Source organism: Prionailurus viverrinus, chromosome D4 (assembly GCF_022837055.1).
Source record: "Prionailurus viverrinus isolate Anna chromosome D4, UM_Priviv_1.0, whole genome shotgun sequence".
NCBI classification, from domain to species: domain Eukaryota; kingdom Metazoa; phylum Chordata; class Mammalia; order Carnivora; family Felidae; genus Prionailurus; species Prionailurus viverrinus.
In genome coordinates, this window is record NC_062573.1 from 30,712,525 (window position 1) to 30,734,088 (window position 21,564).

General features: G+C 37.6%; 1 protein-coding gene across 1 annotated transcript in view; it reads right to left on the reverse strand.

The window, feature by feature from the left end:
- The window catches only part of LOC125150132 (phospholipid-transporting ATPase FetA-like), a 100,384-nt gene that overhangs the window by 62,330 nt on the left and 16,490 nt on the right, over positions 1 to 21,564 (reverse strand). The window contains exon 3 of the mRNA XM_047829532.1: positions 10,379 to 10,441. Coding sequence (XP_047685488.1) covers positions 10,379 to 10,441 — 63 coding nt within the window. The remainder of the gene's footprint in view (positions 1 to 10,378; positions 10,442 to 21,564) is intronic.

The following is a 21,564-nucleotide window of genomic DNA, read 5'->3' on the forward strand; positions in this document are numbered from 1 at the left end:
TCTTATGGTTCTTCATGTAATTTCCTCTGTTCCTCCTTTAGTCATCAGCAGAAATTACCAAACAACATGAAGTCATAACATGAATAAAATTTTAAAAAATTTTTTAATGTTTATTTTTCTGAGAGAGAGACAGAGAGAGAGAGACAGAGAGACAGAGAGTGAGACAGAGAGTGTGAGTTGGGGGAGAGGCAGAGAAAGAGGGAGACATAGAATCCAAAGCAGGCTCCAGGCTCTGAGCTGTCAGCACAGAGCCCAACGTGGGGCTTGAACCCACAAACCATGAGATCATGCCTGAGCCGAAGTCGACACCCAACCAACTGAGCCACCAGGCGCCCACATGAATAAAATTTCTTATAGAAAATACCTAAGGGGACAAAGTCTGCACATTGGGCAGTGCAAAAATACAGATTTATGAGGAAGTTCAGGGATTTATATAAATTATGGGAAAGGTGAAACTGGGATGTTTAGCTGCTTTTGCCCTAGGATATGAGAGATTATACAGATTAACTGGGATGAATTGACATTTTTGCACTATTAGTCCCCCACTCAGTGACACACTATATATCCCTGTGAGGAAGAGAGTTGTTGGTGTACCCCTGGGAACCCGCTCTTCTATGCATTGTGATCATACCTGTATAGTTACCTTGCTAGCAATGCATATGAGTCTTCCCTGGGCTAGGTTTACCATCTTTCTATGCACCTTGTAGTATGTTCTACTCAACTAGTGCAATTCTTTCTCATTATTTCATTCCAATGATTACAAGGATTATGTGAATAAAGATGGGGGAAGTTGAAACGGAACTGATAGGACCTTTTGCTGTGCCTTGTTTTGGCTAGTTAGTGGCTTATTTACAACTTTGTGATATAAGACTTTCAGCTAACCATTGTAGCTTAGGTTATCCAAAAAAGTAGAACATGTATGGCTTAGGTAATTTAGCTGCATATAGGATTTAGAGCTGCTGGTTGGCCTATACTATTTGTGCAGGGACATTTTCAGTGGCCCAGATAACTGCCCGATTAGGGCAGAGTACCAGGACAGCATTGGTGTTTCTACTAGTGTTGAGGTTATCCAATCCCTGAGTAGGCTAATCTTCTACTGTGTTCACAATCAGCTCAGGCAGTGATAAGTAAAATCACTCTCTCCCATGCCATGTGCCCTTCTAATCATATCCAAAAGACCCAGCACAGTCTCTCTGTTTATTAAAATATATTTTATAAGTCTTGGGGCACCTGGGTGGCTCAGTCAGTTAAGCGTCTGACTTCGGCTCTGGTCATGATCTTGTGGTTTGTGGGTCTGAGCCCCACATCAGGCTCTGTGCTGACAGTATGGAGCCTGGTTGAGATTCTTTCTTTCTCTTTCCCTCTCCCTCTTCCTCTCTCTCTCCCTCAAAATGAATAAATAAATGTTAAAAAAAAGAAATGTTTAAAAAATATTTTATAACTCTTGATAAAGTTCTATTCTAATATTTTCTTATTGAATTTTGTATTTCTTATTAAATTTAATCCTAGATATTACTAATTATTTTTAACTTACTAAAGGTCTAACAGGTTTTTCCAGCAACTCATCTGGCTGCAGTAAGCTATTTTCTCTAAGCCCACCAAACCCTAAGAGATACATGGAGTCCAGGCTCTGCACAGAAATTTAATACATACCTCCCTCTTTGAGTTTGAGAGTAAAGTAAAGCAGGGGCACCTAGGTGGCTCAGTCGGTTAAGGATCCAACTCTTGATTTCAGCTCAAGTCATGATCTCACGCTTTAGGACTTTGAACCCCACTTTAGGCTGCATGCTAATAGCATGGACCCTGCTTGAGATTTCCTCTCTCCCTCTCTCTCTACCTCTCCCCCACTCACTCACACGTGCGTACATGCATGCATGCATGCTCTCTCTCAAAATAAATAAACTTAAAAAGCGAAAAAAGAGTTGAGTAAAAGAGGTAGATCCCAAAGTTCAGAGCCTGAGCTGGTGGAGACAGATTGAAACTCCATATTGGGGGCAGGATTAACCTTTACATAGTTCTGGCTCATTGATACCGGATCTTCCATGAAATAAGAGAAAGAAGAAAAGAAAGGAGGATTTCCATCAGGAAAGGAAGAGGAATTGAGGGCTAGAAAGTCAGATTTCATAAGACACCACTAAAAAAGGAAAAGCAGGAATGATGAGAAAAGTGGTTTAAAACATCAGTTGGCACAACCATCTAGGAGAAGAAATTCAAAGTCTGAGAGACAGAAGACAAGCTGAAGGAAAGAAAGTCATCTTTGAGATAATAAAGGCAGGAAGACAGTTATCAGACTGATTAATAAAAGATTAATTCAAGATTCTCTAGGGCTTGTGAATACCATTGAGAAAAGACGGGGATGACTAAGTGTTTTCCCCGTTACTTGTTAAGTCAAAGTTCATTTCTGTTTGGCTGAAACAAGAGTGACAAAATGTGAATTATGGATGAGAGGTTAGAACTACAGAAGACCGGAAATTAGCTTAGACAAGGAAAGTCTAAGAGACAGTCTCATTAAAGAGGTTCTGGCTATGGAATTCAAGGAGACAAACACCTAGCCGGACCTCTGGTAACTGGAAAATGTGTCTATCTTTGGTAACTAAAGGGTTAGTTTACAGTCTGTGGATTGAAGGCCTAGTTTCAAAAGGACATGTGCTGAGATGAGAGCTGGACTGTGGGTGGTAAAATAATTGAACTGAAAGGGCCAGAATACTGGTGAAGCCAGGCCACTTGGTATTATAAAATGTGCAGTGGACCTAGAGTTTAAAACTATGGCAGCCTCCAATGACATGAGCAACTGAGGCTGCCAGGGTTCAAATCTCAATCCTCCACTTACCAGCTATGTAGCCTTGAGGAAGTTACTTAACCTTTCTGAGACTCATTTTTTTAGTCTGTAAAATAGAAATGATAATAATACCTACTCATAAGGTTACTGTGAGGATTAATAAGGAATACAAAGCATTGTCTTAGAACAATTCTTGATATATAAAAATGCTTAGAAAAATTTGGCTATTCTAGACTGGGCTTTGTGACTAAACTGTTAAGTGACTTAGGGCAAGTCACTTTCTACTTCTGGGTTTTAGTTTCCTCATATGTAAAATGGGGTAATAAAATCTTACCTAAAACGCTAATGTGAGGGTTAAATGAGAGGGAAACTATAAAGTGCCTATATAATTTCTGACACATCAAAAGTGCTCATTAAATGATATTTTTTTGTCCTTTATCTTATGCTATGTCAAGGAGATTCCATAACCATCACTGATACAGTTGTCTGTGCCTAATGGATTTTGAACTTTCAGCTATCTCCTGTGGATGTACAAAGCTAATCTAGCCAGTAGAGAAAGCCACAGTCCAGTGAGGGGAACTCTACTCAGTCCTTTGGTGGGATGGTAGTAGAAGAGAAGTGTCAAAATAGAAGCAGCCTCCATCTTAATGTTTTGATTCAAATGCCAGGGTGATAAACTTAGCTCTTATGCAATCTTGATGTAATCCAATCTCAGGTTTTAGGTGGTTAAAGCTACAGAAGATTACAGATTAGCCCAGACAAGGAAGTGGCAGAAACTAAAAAGGAAAATGAGCTCTATAAGAGACAACTAGAGAAAGAGGCACACTGAAAAGAAAGTAACCCGGAGGAAAAAGGAGGAAGGGAGAAAAAGAAAGGAAGGCCAGTTGGCCAGGTGGCAAACAGGTTTAGGATGATCTCAGCAAATATCTCCTTGCTCACAGTGAGAACTCAATCACAAATGGAATTTTCCAGCTAAAAGGAACAGTGAGATGATCTTTAGGAGTACAAGTCTCATAGATTAGTTACGTGCTCTCTCCTTACACTGCCAGACTCCTAAATCATTTAAGCCCAAGTGCTAGTGGGAGAAGCTCAGCAATGACCCCTTATTGTCATTCTAGATCAATAGGCCTAGGTGATTTCACCCAAGTAACCTAATGTACGTAGCTGAAATTTTCCCATCTCTAAAAAAGAAGTAAGGATAGCTGCCAGGTGAAGGATAATTGGCCAATTTCTGTAATTTCTGGTCAGATTAGTTGGAGTCAGTTTACTTTAGGAAAACTCGTATTTCTTAGATTTCAAATGATCACAATTTATCCTACTGTAGTCAAATAGCATAATTTGAAACATTATATAGCTACCAGTAAATTTAGCTAACCATATGACTTCCAGTCTTGGCTACACACAAAAATTTTTATACTTCCTCTCTCCAGACTGCATCTCTTAGATATCTGGAGTTTAGCCAACAGATGATATTCCCATCTGAGGAATGGTACATAGATTAGCTAAATGACGTAGCAGAGAGTCACCATAAGCAAGGCTGGGGTCTGTAGTCCTGCAGAATAAGCAGTAGCTCATTTGTTTTCTCATCACTACTTCATTATGTTTCAGGTTCATATTTATTTATAATACCATCTTCTCCCACTAAGCAAAGAGCTACTTAAAGGTGCAGATCATATATTTCCTTTAATTTTGTCTTTAAATCTCTGTATTCCACTACTTAGTTCAGCATTAGGCCTTGGATTAATGAAGATTCATTGAATGAAAAAGGACACAAGTGAATTGATATTTGAAAACATGTTTTATTAAATTGTGGTCAGATTTCTGTCTAAACCCCTCCAATGGAGGATAATCACCTCCTCCTTGTGGGAGTATCTACGTAATCACAGAACAGCTGGGCTGGAAGAGAAACCTCAGCTAATTCTTTGTTGATCTTTCTAGGCTAAGGTCAGCAAACAGAAGGATATTCAGCATGGCTGAAGAGGGTGGGTAGAGTGCAGTGTCAAAAAGAACCTGGAGACTCATACATCCCATAACAGGAAGCCCGCATTTCCTGAATAAGTGGCACAGCATCAGGAATATAGTCAATTATATTGTACGAGTGATGTACCAATGTATCCACATATTGGGACAGACGCAAGCTACACTTGTGGTAAAGAGAGCATGATGTACAAACCTGTCGAATCACTATGTTGTACACCTGATGCTAATGTAACATTGTGTGTCAACTATACTCAAATGAGAAAAAAGAAAGAAAAGGAAAGAAAAGAAAAGAAAGAAATGAAGTTTAAAAAAAAAAAAGAGGTAAAACTGTTGAGGACCTGAAAAGGCAGGGGAAAAGGGAGAACAGTTTCAGACTGGAGGAAGCTGAAGAGCCAACAGGAGCATGTGTTCCTGGAAGGTGCAGTATGTCAAAAAGGAAGAAAAGACTATTAGGGAAGTTGGTGAAATTTAAGTGGAGGTTGAATGATGATGTTATATTAATGCTGATTTCCTAACTTGGAGGATTATATGGTAGTTAAAGCAGCAAAGTATCCTCAATGTGGAGAAATATACACTGAAGTATTTAGGGATGGTGGGGTATCGTGGATGCAACTTATTCTCAAAAGGCTCACAAAACAACTGATTATTATATATAAATATATGTAGTATACACACATACATACACGGATGGAGCAAATGTGATAAGATAATAGCAATTAGGAATCTGGGTGAGGTGAATATGGATGTTCTTTGTAATATACTTGGAATTCTTTTGAAAGTTTGATAATAAAATCACATTTTCTTCAATTAAAAAAAAAAAACAAAAAACAACCTGGAGAGGAAGCTCACTAAAGTCCTGAATGTCATGAAAAGTCCAGTTCTTGAGCTACTATACCTCTTCTGGTACCTCTGCCTCTTCCCGTCTCCTCCATAGCTTCACTAATTCTTGGGTCTGACTTGAGCAGAAATAAGGCTAGAATTGCTCAAAGGACAATCAAATAGTGATAAAAGAAAATGAAATAGTAATAAAACAAATAGAAAAATCAAAATAGTAATAAAAGCAAAAACAAAACAAAACACCCCACCAAGTCCTAATTTATTAACACAGAACATTGGTCAGCTGCTACAATTCAGGATATGATCAAAACTAAAGGCCCTACCCACTATTCCTCTTGTAGACCTTTGGTTTCTTCCCTTTCCTTTCAAGGAAGATATTACTCTAGGCAGATGGAAGTTGGGAATGGTACTTTGCCCCTCTGACATCATTTGCAAAGTTGAGCATGATTTTTTTTTTATCAATAAATCAATTTATCAATAAATCAATTTATTAAAGGTAAAATCAATCATGTTTGATTGAACTGCTAGATATCATTTTCATGGCTTCCTAATCATAAAATCTTCCTGGGATAGGAGATGAGAGATTGGGAAACTTATAATAAAGGCCATTAGTTAGAAACAAAAGGCCATTCACACAAAGCTGGATCTAATTGTAAATCCTGGTAACGCTAAAGAAGCAAGTTCACTCTAAGAGATTCAAAATTAATCTTCTTTGTCTAGGGTTGCCAGATTTAGCAAATAAAAATACAAAAACAAAATATGTCCCAAATACTATATGGGACATACTTATTCTAAAATTTGTTTCAGTTTTTACTAAAATTCAAGTTTAGTTGGGCATCATGTATTTATCTGGCTGCTCCTGTTCCTGAGGTCAGGGAAAGTTCCTAAAAATTAGTTCAATTGTTGCTTTAAATTTTCTAAAGAAACATAATTCTACAAACTAACTCTAAAAACTTTAGATGTCTGTTTCATTCTAAATAATTTTATTGAGCTATACACACAATTCACCTATCCAAAATAAAATGTACAATTCAATAGTTTGTACTATGTTCAGAGTGATGCATCATAGATGTCTACTTTTTGTATTTGTTTAAATGTGGTATTGTATATGATTCTATTACTAAAGCTCTAAATGCCACAGTATCTGCTCTAAATGCCACAGTATCTATCCCCCTCCTCCTGTTTTTCCCATTTTTTTCTGTCCTTTTAACTTCTCTGACTTCCCTTTGTGATTACACTTTTTTCTTTAATGATTTTTCAAATAATACAAAGTAACCCATAAATGTATTTTAACCATAAAAAGTCTAAAATCAGAAATATAAAGAGAAAAAATAAGTTTCCTTTCCCTTTTTTTCCCTTTCCCCAAAGAAACCACCATTAACAGATTGGTGTATATCCTTGGCAGAGTATTTATGTGTAAACATATACATATATACTTTCCAGGACAGAGGAAACTCTGTAAGCACTGTTCTAGGCAGACAATTTAGTAGAACCACACAATATATATCCCAAACAGTAAAGCATCAATTCAAGATAGGATGTAAATAAGACTTAAAATGAATTGGAGAGACCCAAGAGAAAGCTTGGGTCACACAAAAGCTTATACGTGAATGGTTATAGCAGTATTGTTCATGATAGCCCCCAAATGAAAACAACCCAAACGTCTATCATCAACTGATGAATGAATTGTGGTATATACATACATTGGAATGGTATTCAGTCTTACAAAGGAAGGTAGTACTGATATATGCTACAACATGAACCTTGAAAATATTAAGCAAAAGAAGCCATTCACAAAAGGCCAGGCATTATATAATTCTATTTATGTCATGTCCAGTATAGGCAAATCAATAGAGATAGAAAGTAAATTAGTGGTTGGTAGGGGCTGGGGAAGGCAGGAATTGGGAATGAATGCTAATGCGTATGGGGTATCTTTTTGACATGAAAATGTTCTAAAATTAATTTATGGTAATGGTGGCACAATTCTATGAATATATTAAAAAATCACTAAACTGGGGGTGCCTGGGTGGTTCAGTTGGTTGAGCATCTGAATTCTGCTCAGGTCGTGATATCACAGTTTATGAGTTAGAGCCCCACGTTGGGGCTCTTTGCACTGATCCAGTGTGGAGCCTGGATCCTGCTTTGGATTCTCTGCCTCCCTCTCTCTGCCCCTCCCCCGCTCATGCTCTCTCTCAAAAATAAATAAAAAACATTTTAAAAAGTCACTAAATTTTATGCTTTAAAAAGGTAATTTGATGGCATATAAGTTATATCTCAATAAAGCTATTATTTTTAAAAACTGCAGAAAACACTGTAAGAATTCAAGAAGGAAAGATGATGTGGAGGATGGGGGCAGGGGAGGCTGGTGGCTGGAACTGGTGAAAGAAGCTTCATGGAGAAAAACTTGCACTAAACCTGAAAGATGAATATAGGTTCAATATAAAGGTAGGAGACAGGTATCTAGGCAGGAAGAAGAACCTAATGAAAAGTTTGGTACTGAAGCCAGACAGGTTGTATGATAGTACAGAGGTAGGAAGAGTCTGAAGAAAGCAGGAGAAAGGACTGTAAAATCAGGTCTTTAATGTTAGGTTGATGACCTTACCTGAAAAGCAATCCCAGAAAGATTTTGAGCAGGCAAAAAAAAAAAAAAAACAAAACCAAAAAAACCAATAGAGCTGGAATTTCAGAAAATTAATATGATTAATTTACAGAAGAACAGATTGCATTCATAAAATGACTTAAAATATTGCCATAATAGTCAACACTTCAAAATGATGAGAGCCTGAACTAAGAAAGCGGTAGAAAAAATAGAAAGGAGAGGGTAGATAAGCAAGATGCTAGAACCAGTCAATATTCACTCTAGGTACTATAAGTTTTCTAATCAGAAGAGGCTGATAGCCTAGAAAAGGGCAGAGGCCAAATTACTGGGTTTGCCACCATTATTAACTCAAGCTAAAAGGACATCCTAGATGGATCAGTACTAGTTGCTCACTGCTCAAAACAGCACAAGCAGTAACTCTACTATAGTAGATAGGCCTAGCTTACTTCAAGGGATTTAGGCCAGGGAAACTGATTTCAATTATTTGTCACTAGTAAAACTTTGGATGTTTGAAATAACCCATATTTATAAATATTCAAGTTCTAAATTATCTTCTTGAACAACAACAAAACCATCAAAGTTCCTGTATTTTTTTACACAAACATTTACCTAGTGTTTACCATATGCCAGATAGTGTCCTAAGTTCTTTACAAATACTACTTCACTTAATCCTCACAACATACTTACGAGGTAGCACTACTACATATAGCCTGATTTCGTAGATGAGAAGCTGTAGCATAGAGAAATTAAGAGATTTTCTCAAGATAACAGAGTAAGTGGTAGAACTAGGATTCAAACCTAAACAGTATGGCTCCGGAATCCATTCTTGAACCACTATGTCTCCCAAACGATCTTTACTTCATAGCACTTATTGTAGCTGTAATTTTATATTTCCCTGTGCTATTATTTAACATGCTATGACTTAATTCAAGGCTGTCCTTCATTAAAACATAATCTTCATGAAAGCAGGGATTCTGTCTGGTTTTGTTGCCATTGTATTGCCAGCATGTAGCCCGGTGGCTGGCATTCATTTGATGAGCAATGAGTATTTGTTGAATAAGTAAATCAGTCTTTATTGATGATTGCCACATTCCTCATTTGCTTTGAACTTACTACTCCCTAAAGTATTCTGCTCTCTATATTTTCTGTTCATAAGAAGATGTAGGAGAAACTGGTCCATTATTTTGTTTTCCTCAGCCTTCTTTCCTTTAGCAGTTCTGAGAGTAGTAAAGGGCTCCCTGGTTTTTCCCTCAGTTGAGAGTTCCCTAACTTCCTCTTCCTGGAACTAAAGCCTATGCCCTTGGGATGGAACTCTTCTTTCTGGAACTAGGGCTCATGCCCTTGAAATAAGTTCTTTCCAGGAATCGGACAACTGCACAATGACAGAAAGTAAAAAAGGTTTAGTGTGGCCTGAAGTCAGTGACCTAATTTCATTCTCTGCACTTTTTTCGTTCCTCAAAAGGAAGCCTAAATATAGAAATACATTCTGGCTTGCTTTTTCAACATTTTATGTCAGAAAAAAAAATTTTTCATGTCAGGCAGTTCTAAATATAGAACTACATTCTGGCTTCCTTTTTGAAAATTTTATGTCAGAAAATTTTTTTTCCTCATGTCAGGCTTGGGTGTGATTACCTCAGCTCCCTTTAGTACTTGGACTCACCAAAGGAGAACATGGAAGTGGTATGGAAATCCTCCCTCACACCATAGCCAGACCTATTTGCTCTGTCCACAGAGAGGCTGCAAAGGATGACCTTATCTGTTTCAGCAACCTTTTTTCACACTGACCACTTCTTTTTAGCATGAGGCAGTTGTGAAGGATGGGGAGAGAAAAAGGAACACAAGCTTTTCTGGTGAACCTCCAAATAAAAGTACAAAATAAAAGTAGAAATAAAAGAACAAAAGATAAGATTAGAACTACTCAAATTAGAATTCTCAGATAACAAAACAGTGGAGCTTATACTTGTAAGTACAAAGTATTTACTTTTGCAAGGTATATTTCCTTTCTTGTTCAGTTGTTTGGTAAATTGGAGGTTTCATTGATTGGTGGTTTGATATGGTGGCCAGTCTGTTTATCTGTCATATGTACATGGGTGCACACGCATACCAACTTACTTTTTAGAAGCAATAAAAATGACATACATACTTACTTATTTACTGAGTAAATATTTACTGAGTTTACCTACCTCCATCTTGCCTTTCAAATAGAGACATTGCACAGTAGTACCAACTATAATTCCATGGAATTTCTGTAAAGGAAATAAAAAGATTCAGAATAAAATTTCTCATGCCAATACCATTTCACTGAAACATGTGCTTAAGACACTTGGTACTTGTTCTCAGAAATCCAAAATAATCTACCTCTAAGACACATATGCTAAATTTTAGAATTCATTTCGTATGTTCTCATCATAAAGTTATATTTTCAAAGCTTGGCAAACAGATTCTACTTTCTGTCAACCAAGTCTGAGCTGATGACTACACTTTGTCAGAAAAATTATCTGAGACAGATCATTGGAGATAAGCAAAAGAATTACCAGGTGATCTCTTAGTGAAGTTCTGGGTTTATGCCTTTGGTTAGTTTTTTTTTTTTTTTAATTTTTTAAATGTTTATTTACTTTTGAGAGAGTGACAGACAGAATGTGAGTGGGGGAAAGGCAGAGAGAGAGGGAGATAACACAATCCAAAGCAGGCTCAAGGCTCTGAGCTGTGTTCTCAGACACAGCCTGACACAGGGTTCGAGCCACAAACCATGAGATCATGACCTGAGCCAAAGTCAGACGCTTAACCAACTGAACCACCCAGGCACCCCTACCTTTGGTTAGTTTTCTATAGATTTTTATCCCATAGAGATACAAATATTTTATGTCTTGTGAAAAACACAACTCTAAATGTTATGACTTGTGCACTTTAGGACTTCAATTAGGTTTATGTATAATTCAGAAATCTTAATCTTTCTTCATTAAACTGCCTATAAATACTTAGCTTCTACACTTTCATTTAAACTGATCTTAACATCTTACTGATTATCGCATTAATTAATGAGTTAAATAAAATATTTGACACCTGGTTTTCTACACAAAAAAACCCCTGCTTTTTCCCCCTTTCTTTCTCTTTATCCTCAACCCAGAAAAGGCCAATAAAGTATATTTATTTTAATCAATTTTTTTCAGGTCTCCCAAGTCACCAAGTGTGGATAAGCCAAGACTAGAAAAGTCTTTTCATCTTAATCATCCCAAATAAGATTAGATGGGGGGAAAACTCATATCTTGAGGGAAATGTAAACTCTAAGTAAAAGGATATTTCCAGCTAAGAGATGTTCAGCTATCAGGAAAAAGCACAACCAGCTGGACAACTATGATTTGGAATAAGAATGTATCTTCCAGTTCTGCTCTCTGTGAGGCCCAAGTGACTTCATTAAGGATAAAATTCATATTTCAATAATCTAGGCAGGGTTCCATCAAATAACTTTAGGATCCAGGAAGTTAATAGCAGGTAGTTAGATGTAAAACAACAGGAAATGAAATACTGGGTACTGTGACAAATTGGAGAGTGCATGCATCCAAATTAAAAAAAAAAAAAAGAAAATATTATGCAGGCTAAACAAAATTACTTTGTGCTTGTTGGCTACAAGGCTTGTATCCCAACCTAAAGTCTGTTTTTTTCTGTCAAAAGAACCTGTGTTCTCCTAACTAATGTTAGCAGTTCTAATATCACCATTCTCTAGGCACCCAGTTCTACTCTTAGTTGCATACACCTCCACAGTAGGCTTGAGTTTCTACTGCTGCCAAGAAAGATGAGCCAAGAATGGGATATCCTGAAGTCCTGACTTCTCTCCAACCCCTGCAGGGCCACCAGCAGCTTTTAGAGGGTAGTCTGGCCAAATCCACACAAGGAGCATAGCTAGGAATGTGAAATGGTTATAAGGAACATAATGTCCAGCCAGAGACCTGAGTAATGACTGTTTAGTATGAATCAGGAACTCTGCACGCACATCATATTACATAGCAGCCAACTGGAAAGTACATTTAAGCTGTTAAACTGAGAGGGGGAAAAAACACAAACCTCAGAGGAGGAGCAGAAGAATGTGAGGGAAGGGAGGAAGAAATGGAATGTGGAGGGGGGGGGGAAGGGAAGTGAGAGAGAGAAAAAGGAAAAGGAAAAGGAAAAGGAAAAGAAAAGAAAAGAGAAAAGAAAAGAAAAGAAAAGAAAAGAAAAGAAAAGAAAAGAAAAGAAAAGAAAAGAAAAGAAAAAACATTAGGAGCTACAGAACCAGGTTTAATTTCACTCTGCTACTAATTAATGACAATGTGACTTGGAGCATGCTATTAACCACTTAGAAACCAGAGATCCTTCCCTCAAATTTCTTCTACAATGAGATTTTTAAAAAAGAAACAGGAAATAAATTAGGGACACACAAGATGGAGAAAGACCCACTAAAGAATAAATGTGTCAGAGAGAGAGAGAGGTGTAATTATGTTATTGCAAACTAAATACAACATTAGCTTCTTCCACCAGACTGAGAAGAGCTATGAGAGGATTAAATTAAATAATGTATGAAAATGTCTGCCAGAGTACTTGATTCAAAGTAGTCAATCAATAAATGGCAATGTTTTAAAATTTCTATATACATGCCCACTAAGCTGGTAAAAAAAAAAAGTTTAATAATATTGTGTTAGAGAGAAAGTAGAACCACTGGAAGGAACACTTACATACTATTGATGGTATTAAAAATTGGGCAACCACTTTGGAAAATAATATGGCTTTATCTTAGAGTTGATGAGGATTTATTCTATACCCCAGCTAGTCCATTTTATGTATACACCCTAGGGAAACTCTCATAATATGTCATATACAAAGATGTGTATGGTAGCACTCTCATAACAGCAAAATTGGAAACTAACCAAATAGCCATTAATGGTAGAATAGAGAAGTAACCTGTGTTATGTTCCTATAATAGAAAACTACATAGCAATGAAAATGAAGGAAATACAGTTAAATACGTTAACATGATAAAATCTTAGGAATATAATATGTAGGGGGAAAATTGAAAAAGAATACATATGATATTATTCCACTTCCATAAAGTTAAAAATAATGCAAAACTGTATCATTAGGGACATATATTTTCAAGGTAAACCTGTAAAGAGAAGCAAGAGAATACAAAGTACAAAATTCAGGAAAAAGTTTAGGGAGAAGGTAGGGAGAATGGAAAAGGCATACTGAGAGCTTCAAGCTACACTTGTGTTCATGTTATTGTTACTCTTTACAAATTATACATTTGTTGTAAACTTTATATCTATTCAACACATAATTACAAAAGAACTAAAAAATTAAAGTGAATACACCAATTATAGGAAATACTCTATCTTACTCATGAGGAGAGTAATTTTTTAATAACCCTTATTGAAAGAAAAAGCCAATTTTGGTCACCACATTAAAAAAAATCATTTTATCTTGAGATAATTTTAAACTTACAGAAGAGTTGCAAAAACACTATAGAGAATCTCCATATACCCTTCACCCCCCCCTTACTCTTATGTTAACATCTTATATACCATAATAGAATAATTATACACTAAGAAATTAACCTTCGTATAACACTATAAACTGAAGTACAAAACAATTCTTTCTACTAATGTCATTTTGTTGTTGTTGTTGTTGTTGTTTTGGTTTTTCTTTTCTCCTTCTCCTTCTCCTTCTTCTTTTCTTGGCTCCAGGATCCTACATTGCATTTAGCTGTATGTCTTCTTCAATTTGTCAATGTTCCTCATTATTTCCTTGCATTTCATGATCTTGACACTTTTGAAGGGTCAATTTTTTTGTAGAATGGCCTCAACTTGGGAACTGGCCAATTTTTTTGTAGAATGTGCCTCAACTCGGGTTTGTCTGATATGCCCTTCTTAGTGCATGTATCAGGAGATACATGCTATCATGTGTATTCCTGGTGCTATGAACCTAGATTTCTTGGTTAAGATGGTGTCTGCCAGAACTCTCCACCTTAAACTTATTATTTTTCTCTCTGTAATTACTAAACATCTGGGAGAAGGCTCATCACATTTTAACAGCAAGGTTGAAAAACTCTAGACTCATAAGAAGTACCAAAGAGAAGGCAAGGAATAGCACTAGCTCTATAAGACATGGTTATAGGATTTGGACATGAGAATCTAAAGGTAGAAATAACAGGTCCCACCTTCAGCTGATAATCTCCAAGCTGCCTAGACCTTGAACTAAATCACATAACATAGAAATGAAAACAATATTACTGAAACTTGGAGTTGGTATTGATCTACCAATTCTCAGTCTTCCAACTGACAAAATGGTACAAACCAACTTCAACTTCCTCCAAGCCCCAGCTGTGATTCTATGCTGCCAGCATCCTGCATTTACCCACAGTTATTATACACACACACACACACACACACACACACACACAAAAAAAAAAAAAAAAAACCCTGGAAAATTTATTTAGTATAAAGGTTTACAGCAAGTCTTTAAGTTTATATTTATCTCAATCTGAAAACTATATAACTATAATAAATACAGTGAAGTCTGGCAATGGCATATTTGTGATACCAGCATAGCCAATGACTCTTACTTAGTACTAGAATGTCATAGACTGCATGCATACAAATCCTAATCGGTTCTCAATGAACAAATCTGTCTTCCAGAGAATAGAGCTCTTCATCAACAAAGGAACCTGACGATAGGACTCTCATACAGAGGCAGATGTGCTATTACCTGACTAACGCTAAGAGCTGTGTTTCTCCCAGACTGTCATATAAAATCATGAAAGCTTTCAGTCTATTCCATTAAGGTTTCTCAGAGTTAGCTATTATATCCAATGCACAAATCTCCAGTTACTCCAGAAATCAAGGTTCTCCCATCCCAATTTATATCACATGAATCTCAGCAAAGCTAACAAAAGTTTTCTTTTTTTTAAAGCAACAGAGGCACATATACAAAAAAAGCAAGTCTTCTCCCAAAACACTTTTAAGAGGCACAGTCCAAAACCCACTAGCACTCCACATTCTGCCTTTCTTCTCACAGTCCCCGCTTTACCTCATTTCAATCACAACTATTTTCTGACAGGAAAACACTCTAGAACAAGGATCTTCTTTAAAACTCAGGGAGGGGGGCGGTGGGAAGATGTTGAAACATCTACTAGTCTATGATGCCATTTAGATGACTAAACTTCCTTCAGTTTCCTACTTCTAATAGCTTCTTGGCTTTTGGGAACTTGCCACATTCCCTTGTTGTGGATTTTTTTCCTACTGTTTCCTCTACATAGAGAAAATGGGGTGAGTCTTGGCACCCTCATTTACAAACTGCTTTTTCCAAAGGTGATTCATGGACCTCTGATAACCTTTCAATTAATTTGGATTTGGTTTCAGGTGGTTTAAAACAAAAAAAAAGCTGAAGATTAATATAAAATAAACTTCAAATACAAAATGGGTAGAAAGGAACCTACAAAATGCTACAGTTTTTTAGTTACTGCTTCTATGTTCACACTCAGGGTCTTCCTCAGGAGTTACCTGCTTAGTCTATAAGGCAGGTTTTGTAAAGCAATTGTGTGCTACAAAAACCCTTCTTTTCTGCCTAGAGTGAGCTTTAAATTGGGTCTGACCAAATATTGCAATCCACACAATCTCCTTTTGGTGCTTATAATTTTGTAGTCTCACAAAGTAAGCAGTAAATATGCTTATTAAGTAATAAAATATGATGCTTTCAGATGGTTTATTTTCCATTTTTTTTACTCTATAAAAACAAGGAAACATTTACTTAGTCTTAACGGTTTTGCACACATAGGTACTTAACAAATGTGTGTTGAATGGAATTTTAGAAATCAAACTTATGTTCTCTTTTAAATAAATTTATTTGTTTTATAATTGGAGTCAAGGGCCAAAGAGAACACTGACTGATAGGGAGTTTGGAAATCTCTGTTCTATTCTCAGCTGGATTCCTAAATTATTTGTACTTAAAGCAAATGACTTTTTCCTTCAATTTTCTAACTTTTCTCATCTATAATAAAGGGCAATACCTGTCACTTCCCTTTCTCACTCAAAAAAAGAAAGAAAGAAAGAAAGAAAGAAAGAAAGAAAGAAAGAAAGAGAAAAGAAAAGAAAAGAAAAGAAAAGAAAAGAAAAGAAAAGAAAAGAAAAGAAAAGAAAAAAGAAAGTAGGGATGCCTGGATGACTCAGTCGGTTGAGCACCTGACTCTTAATTTCAGCCCAGGTCATGATCCCAGGGTCATGGGATGGAATCCTTCATTGGGCTCCGTGCTGAGCATGGAGTCTGCTTAAGATTCCCTTTCTGTCTGTCTGTCTGTCTGTCTGTCTTTCTCTCTTTCTCTTTCTCTGTGTGTGTGTGTGTGTGTGTCTCCCCACTGCCCCTCTTCCCAATTCACACCCTCTAAAAAACAAAGAGAGAAAGAAAAAAAGAAACAGAAAGAAAAGGATAAAAAAGGGGTTTTCAAATGATGTTATGTAGAGCAAGCAGGTTTCTCAGGGACTGAAATAGGGTTAAGGTAGAGAGGATCAAGGAGGAAGAGGAGAGCACCTCCTTTCTCTCAACTTGAATAGCTCTGCTTTTATCTGGGATTTTCCTATATTTTAAGTTAAAAAAAAAAGGTAGCTTCTGCTGCTAAAAACAAAGTTAGAAAATATCTGGATGCTTCTGGGATAAGTGATTATTAGAGTAAGTTAAAATGTACCTTTATAGATGGAACTCAACCTCCAGCGAGGCCAGACACAGTTCAAAGTTCCTACATAGCCTTTCTTGATGTACCTAACTCTGGTTTCTATGTGGCCTTGGCACAAAATCCCAACAAAAGCTGGATCTACTGGGAACCATTTGAAGACATTTTGTCTCCTTACCTCAGTGTTTTCTTCTTCTTATTATTTTTTTTAATGTTTATTTATTTATTTTTAAGAGTGGGGGGCAGGGAGAGGGAGAGAGAGAATATGAGCAGGGGAGGGGCAGAGAGAGAAGGAGACAGAGAATCTGTCAGTGCAGAGCCTGACATGGGACTTGAATCCACAAACTGCAGGACCACGACCTAAGGTGAGAGTCAGAAGCTCAACTGACTGAGCATCCCAGGCGCCGCTACCTCAGTCTTTTTCTATTCCCATGGTCACCATAGAGTTAATTGAGATACTTGGTGTTTCCTTTCCTTGTTCTAACAATTCATTTAGCTGTTTTTTTCTTCCCCTACCTTCCTCTTTGATTGCTTTGCAGTGTGATATAACAGAGTCAGGCTGACCTTAATTTAAACCTTGGAGCCAACACTTAACAAATGTTCAATCTTCTGGTAATGAGATAATTACTCTGAATTTTAGTCTTTCATCTCTCATGCTAAGATGATCATTTCACCTTGGTTGCAAGGATTATATAAAGTATATCAAACAGTTTCTACAATGCCTTTCACATAATATGGACTGTTCCCCCAAAGCATGTTCTTATCCCTGTTGTCTGTGTGTGCTTTTCCTGACTTATAACAAATCCTCTCATTGCATCTTTAGCCCTGGCTCCTAAAACCATCTCTAGTTGCAAACTCATACCGTGGGACATTTTCTCTTAGGTGCTTATAGCTTCTCAAGATAATCATGTTCCAAGATGGTATTTCTCACTTTCTCTGATTTTTAAATACTTGTTTAGATAATAAAGGGAATATATTTTAATGTAGGTATATGAATTTATATTACTATACAGATTGCTTAATAATTTTCACAGTATTAAAAAGGTTATGTTTTAAAAAAGCTTAATTGGTATTATTTAAACAAAGGTAAAATCTGAGAAAGTAGCATCATGAACCAAATAATAGACATTAAGAGATATTCTCTACTTATTAATCACCTTCTCTGATTTTAAACATATCTGTTCATCTGCATTTCTATAACTTGTTCATGAAATCTAAAAATCACCTTCAGTTCCTCCTCTGATTATCGGTCAGGTCCTAAATATTTCATCTGAGGGTCTCTTGAAGCTCTTTTCTTTTCTTTCCTTCTTTCTTTTTTTTTTTTTTTTTTTTTTTAATTTTTTTTTCAACGTTTATTTATTTTTGGGACAGAGAGAGACAGAGCATGAACGGGGGAGGGGCAGAGAGAGAGGGAGACAAAGAATCGGAAACAGGCTCCAGGCTCCGAGCCATCAGCCCAGAGCCCGATGCGGGGCTCGAACTCACGGACCGCGAGATCGTGACCTGGCTGAAGTCGGACGCTTAACCGACTGCGCCACCCAGGCGCCCCCCTTCTTTCTTTTTTATGAGAGAGAAAGAAAGTGCAAACAGGGGAGAGGCAGATAGATAGGGAGAGAGAATTTTTTTTTTTTAATTTTTTTTTCAACGTTTTTTATTTATTTTTGAGACAGAGAGAGACAGAGCATGAACAGGGGAGGGGCAGAGAGAGAGGGAGACACAGAATCGGAAACAGGCTCCAGGCTCTGAGCCATCAGCCCAGAGCCTGACGCGGGGCTCGAGCTCACGGACCGCGAGATCGTGACCTGGCTGAAGTCGTCGTCGGACGCTTAACCAACTGCGCCACCCAGGCGCCCCAGGGAGAGAGAATCTTAAGGAGGCTCCACACCCAGCACAGACCTTGATCTCTTGACCCTGAGAGCATCCATGATCTGAGCCAAAATCAAGAGTCAGACACTTACCCGACTGAGCCACCCAGGCACCCCACTATTACTTCCTTTCTAATCCCACTAATATCATCTCAGATTTTTTTTACTTTCCTTTTGGATTCAATATCCTGTTATTTGCTTCTGACTTTTATGAATTATATATTATCCACTGCTGCCCTAAAGCAGAACACTGATCATGTCTTCTTACTAACCAGCTCACAACCTGCAGTGGCTCCCCATGGATTACTGAATGAAGTCCAAATATCAGCCACACATTCAATATGCTCCCATTTGAATCCTAACTATTCTTTCATCTTTCTTTTCCACTATTTACTCTTATTCAAACTGGCCTATTGTACAGTTCCCTAAATATGGCCCAGACTTTTCTGCATCTATGCTACTGCTCACACTCTTCCTTCCAACTATAATGCCCTTCCTATCAGTCAAAATCCTTCAAAGGCTATTTTAACACAGGCACGCTCAAGCTCCACAAATCCAGTGTAGTTTCTTGCTTTCCCAGATCTAGAAATAATCTCCCCCTTCTCCCAACTCCCAATTTCTGTGTCCTCTACAGCCTTTGCATGGGGCCAGACTTGTAAGTAGGGGATTGGATGAACTTGAAAAAAAAAAAAAAAAAAAAAAAAAAAAGAAAGAAGACAAGTAACAGGTAAATTTATTAAGAATATTAGCCCAAGGAAACCCTTTCTGAAAAATACAAGTTATAAGATGGCTCCTGCTTATAACTTCAAGACAATTGCTATAAAGAACACAAACGCTTTCTCTGGTGATGTTTAAAATCAGCTCTGGGATATGTACATTTCTCAATTAAAATCAATCCAAAGACACAATTGCTTAGCTTAATTACCTTAGCTGCCCTACTTCATTAGATACAAATGTAGCAGCCATGAAGTGGGAAGGATCTGTGATTCACATAATCCAAATCTTCATTTTGTGTGTGTGATGGAGTTTCCGGGCCCCACATGTCAGTTCCCTGCTGGTGATCCGTGTTCTACTACTCTACTTTATAGCAGAAGGCAGAACATTTCTAGTGCTACCAGGACAACAAGCTGTGGGGGTTTAAGTCACTCCAGTATTAATTAGGCTCCCTTTCCCCAAGAGACTAAACTGGGAACATCCCTGGATCACAGTGTCAGCTGGAGTTGTCAAGTGGTTTTCTCATACCATTAAGGGTTTTATTGGGTCTAAGGAGAGTCATAGAAGGGCCAAGGTGAACTAAATTAAACTAAGCTCAAGTTAAAATAATCATGTTATTGTGCTGGGAGCCACCCTGGATGGTGGACAGCTTCTCAGAGTCACTCTGATCCTGGAAATTCGAGAATTTCACGCTTGGAAAGGCACTGGGAGATATCTAATCCATCCTTCCACCCAGAGTAGTCATTCCCTGTGTTTAGCAACCCTGGCTGCCTTGCTTAAATACTTCCTGTGAAGAAGAAATTGCTGTCTCTCAAGGTGGTCTCTACATTTTCAGACAGCTCTATTTATAAATTCCTTTATTCATTAAATTTTTCCCAATTCCTGTAAGCCCTGGAGGCAAGCAAGAGCCAAAAGTGAAGCCTGTGTAAGTTCTATCTTTATCTTTTCCCCAGCTGGTAAGTAAGTACTGAGATGAACAAACACCCTGTCCTTGAGTGTGCTACTTTATATAGTACCATCCTCACCTTCCATCATATGGTAATTGTGGTAACTACACTAGGTGCTGTGCTCCAGGGTCCTGAGCCCTGATATCTGGCTGATTCACTTACTTACTGCATGAGCAGCAGCCAATAAAATGAATTATGAGCACTCTACTAGTTTCTCAGCACAAATCTAGGACATGTTAGTTTTGCTGCTTAAATGCACTCCACTCAAACTTACCCAACCTCAAAAAAAAAATTAAAAAAACAAAAAGGGGCACCTGGGGGCTCAGTCGGTTAAGCGTCCGACTTCAGCTCAGGTCATGATCTCGCGGTCCGTGAGTTCGAGCCCCGCGTCGGGCTCTGTGCTGACCACTCAGAGCCTGGAGCCTGTTTCGGATTCTGTGTCTCCCTCTCTCTCTGACCCTCCCCCATTCATGCTCTGTCTCTCTGTCTCAAAAATAAATAAATGTTAAAAAAATTAAAAAAAAAATTACCCAACCTCATACCCTTTTAGGGATTTCAATTCTCCAATTTCTCTCTCAAAGGTTTCCAGTAACGTTACTTACATTCACTATACACATTTTCATTCTAGCCCAACAATTCCAAATCACATCCTAGTCTGGTTAGTTGGGCCCGTCCAAAGCAAGAGTAACAGTTCTGCTCATTGCAGTTCTGACAAAAGCTTGAGCAAGTGGACACGATTATTCATTTTTATAAGCCTCCTCAGCAACTCCAATCTGAGAATCCTGACAATCCCTGAATTTCAGTAACTATTGATGGATAAAGATTTCTGAGTCATGCTTGGTGGTCAGCTGTATAGTTGATCTCAAGAAGCTGTGTTATGCTTAACAGAGAGGCTATAGAACCCCAAAAACGCATACAGAGATTTTGGGAACCAGATTTTAAACATATCCACCCATGCCCCTGAAAGGAAGTGAACAAGAATCAACATTAATAAACGTTTAATCCATCTATGGAAATTCCTTCAGTAATCTGCTTAAGAGATGAATTATAAATATGCTGATAAGATTAAAGTACAGCTTAAATACATTTCAGCATGGGGCTTGGGGTTCCTTTCTAGAAAGGAAGCCATGAAGTTAAAACAGAGCTAA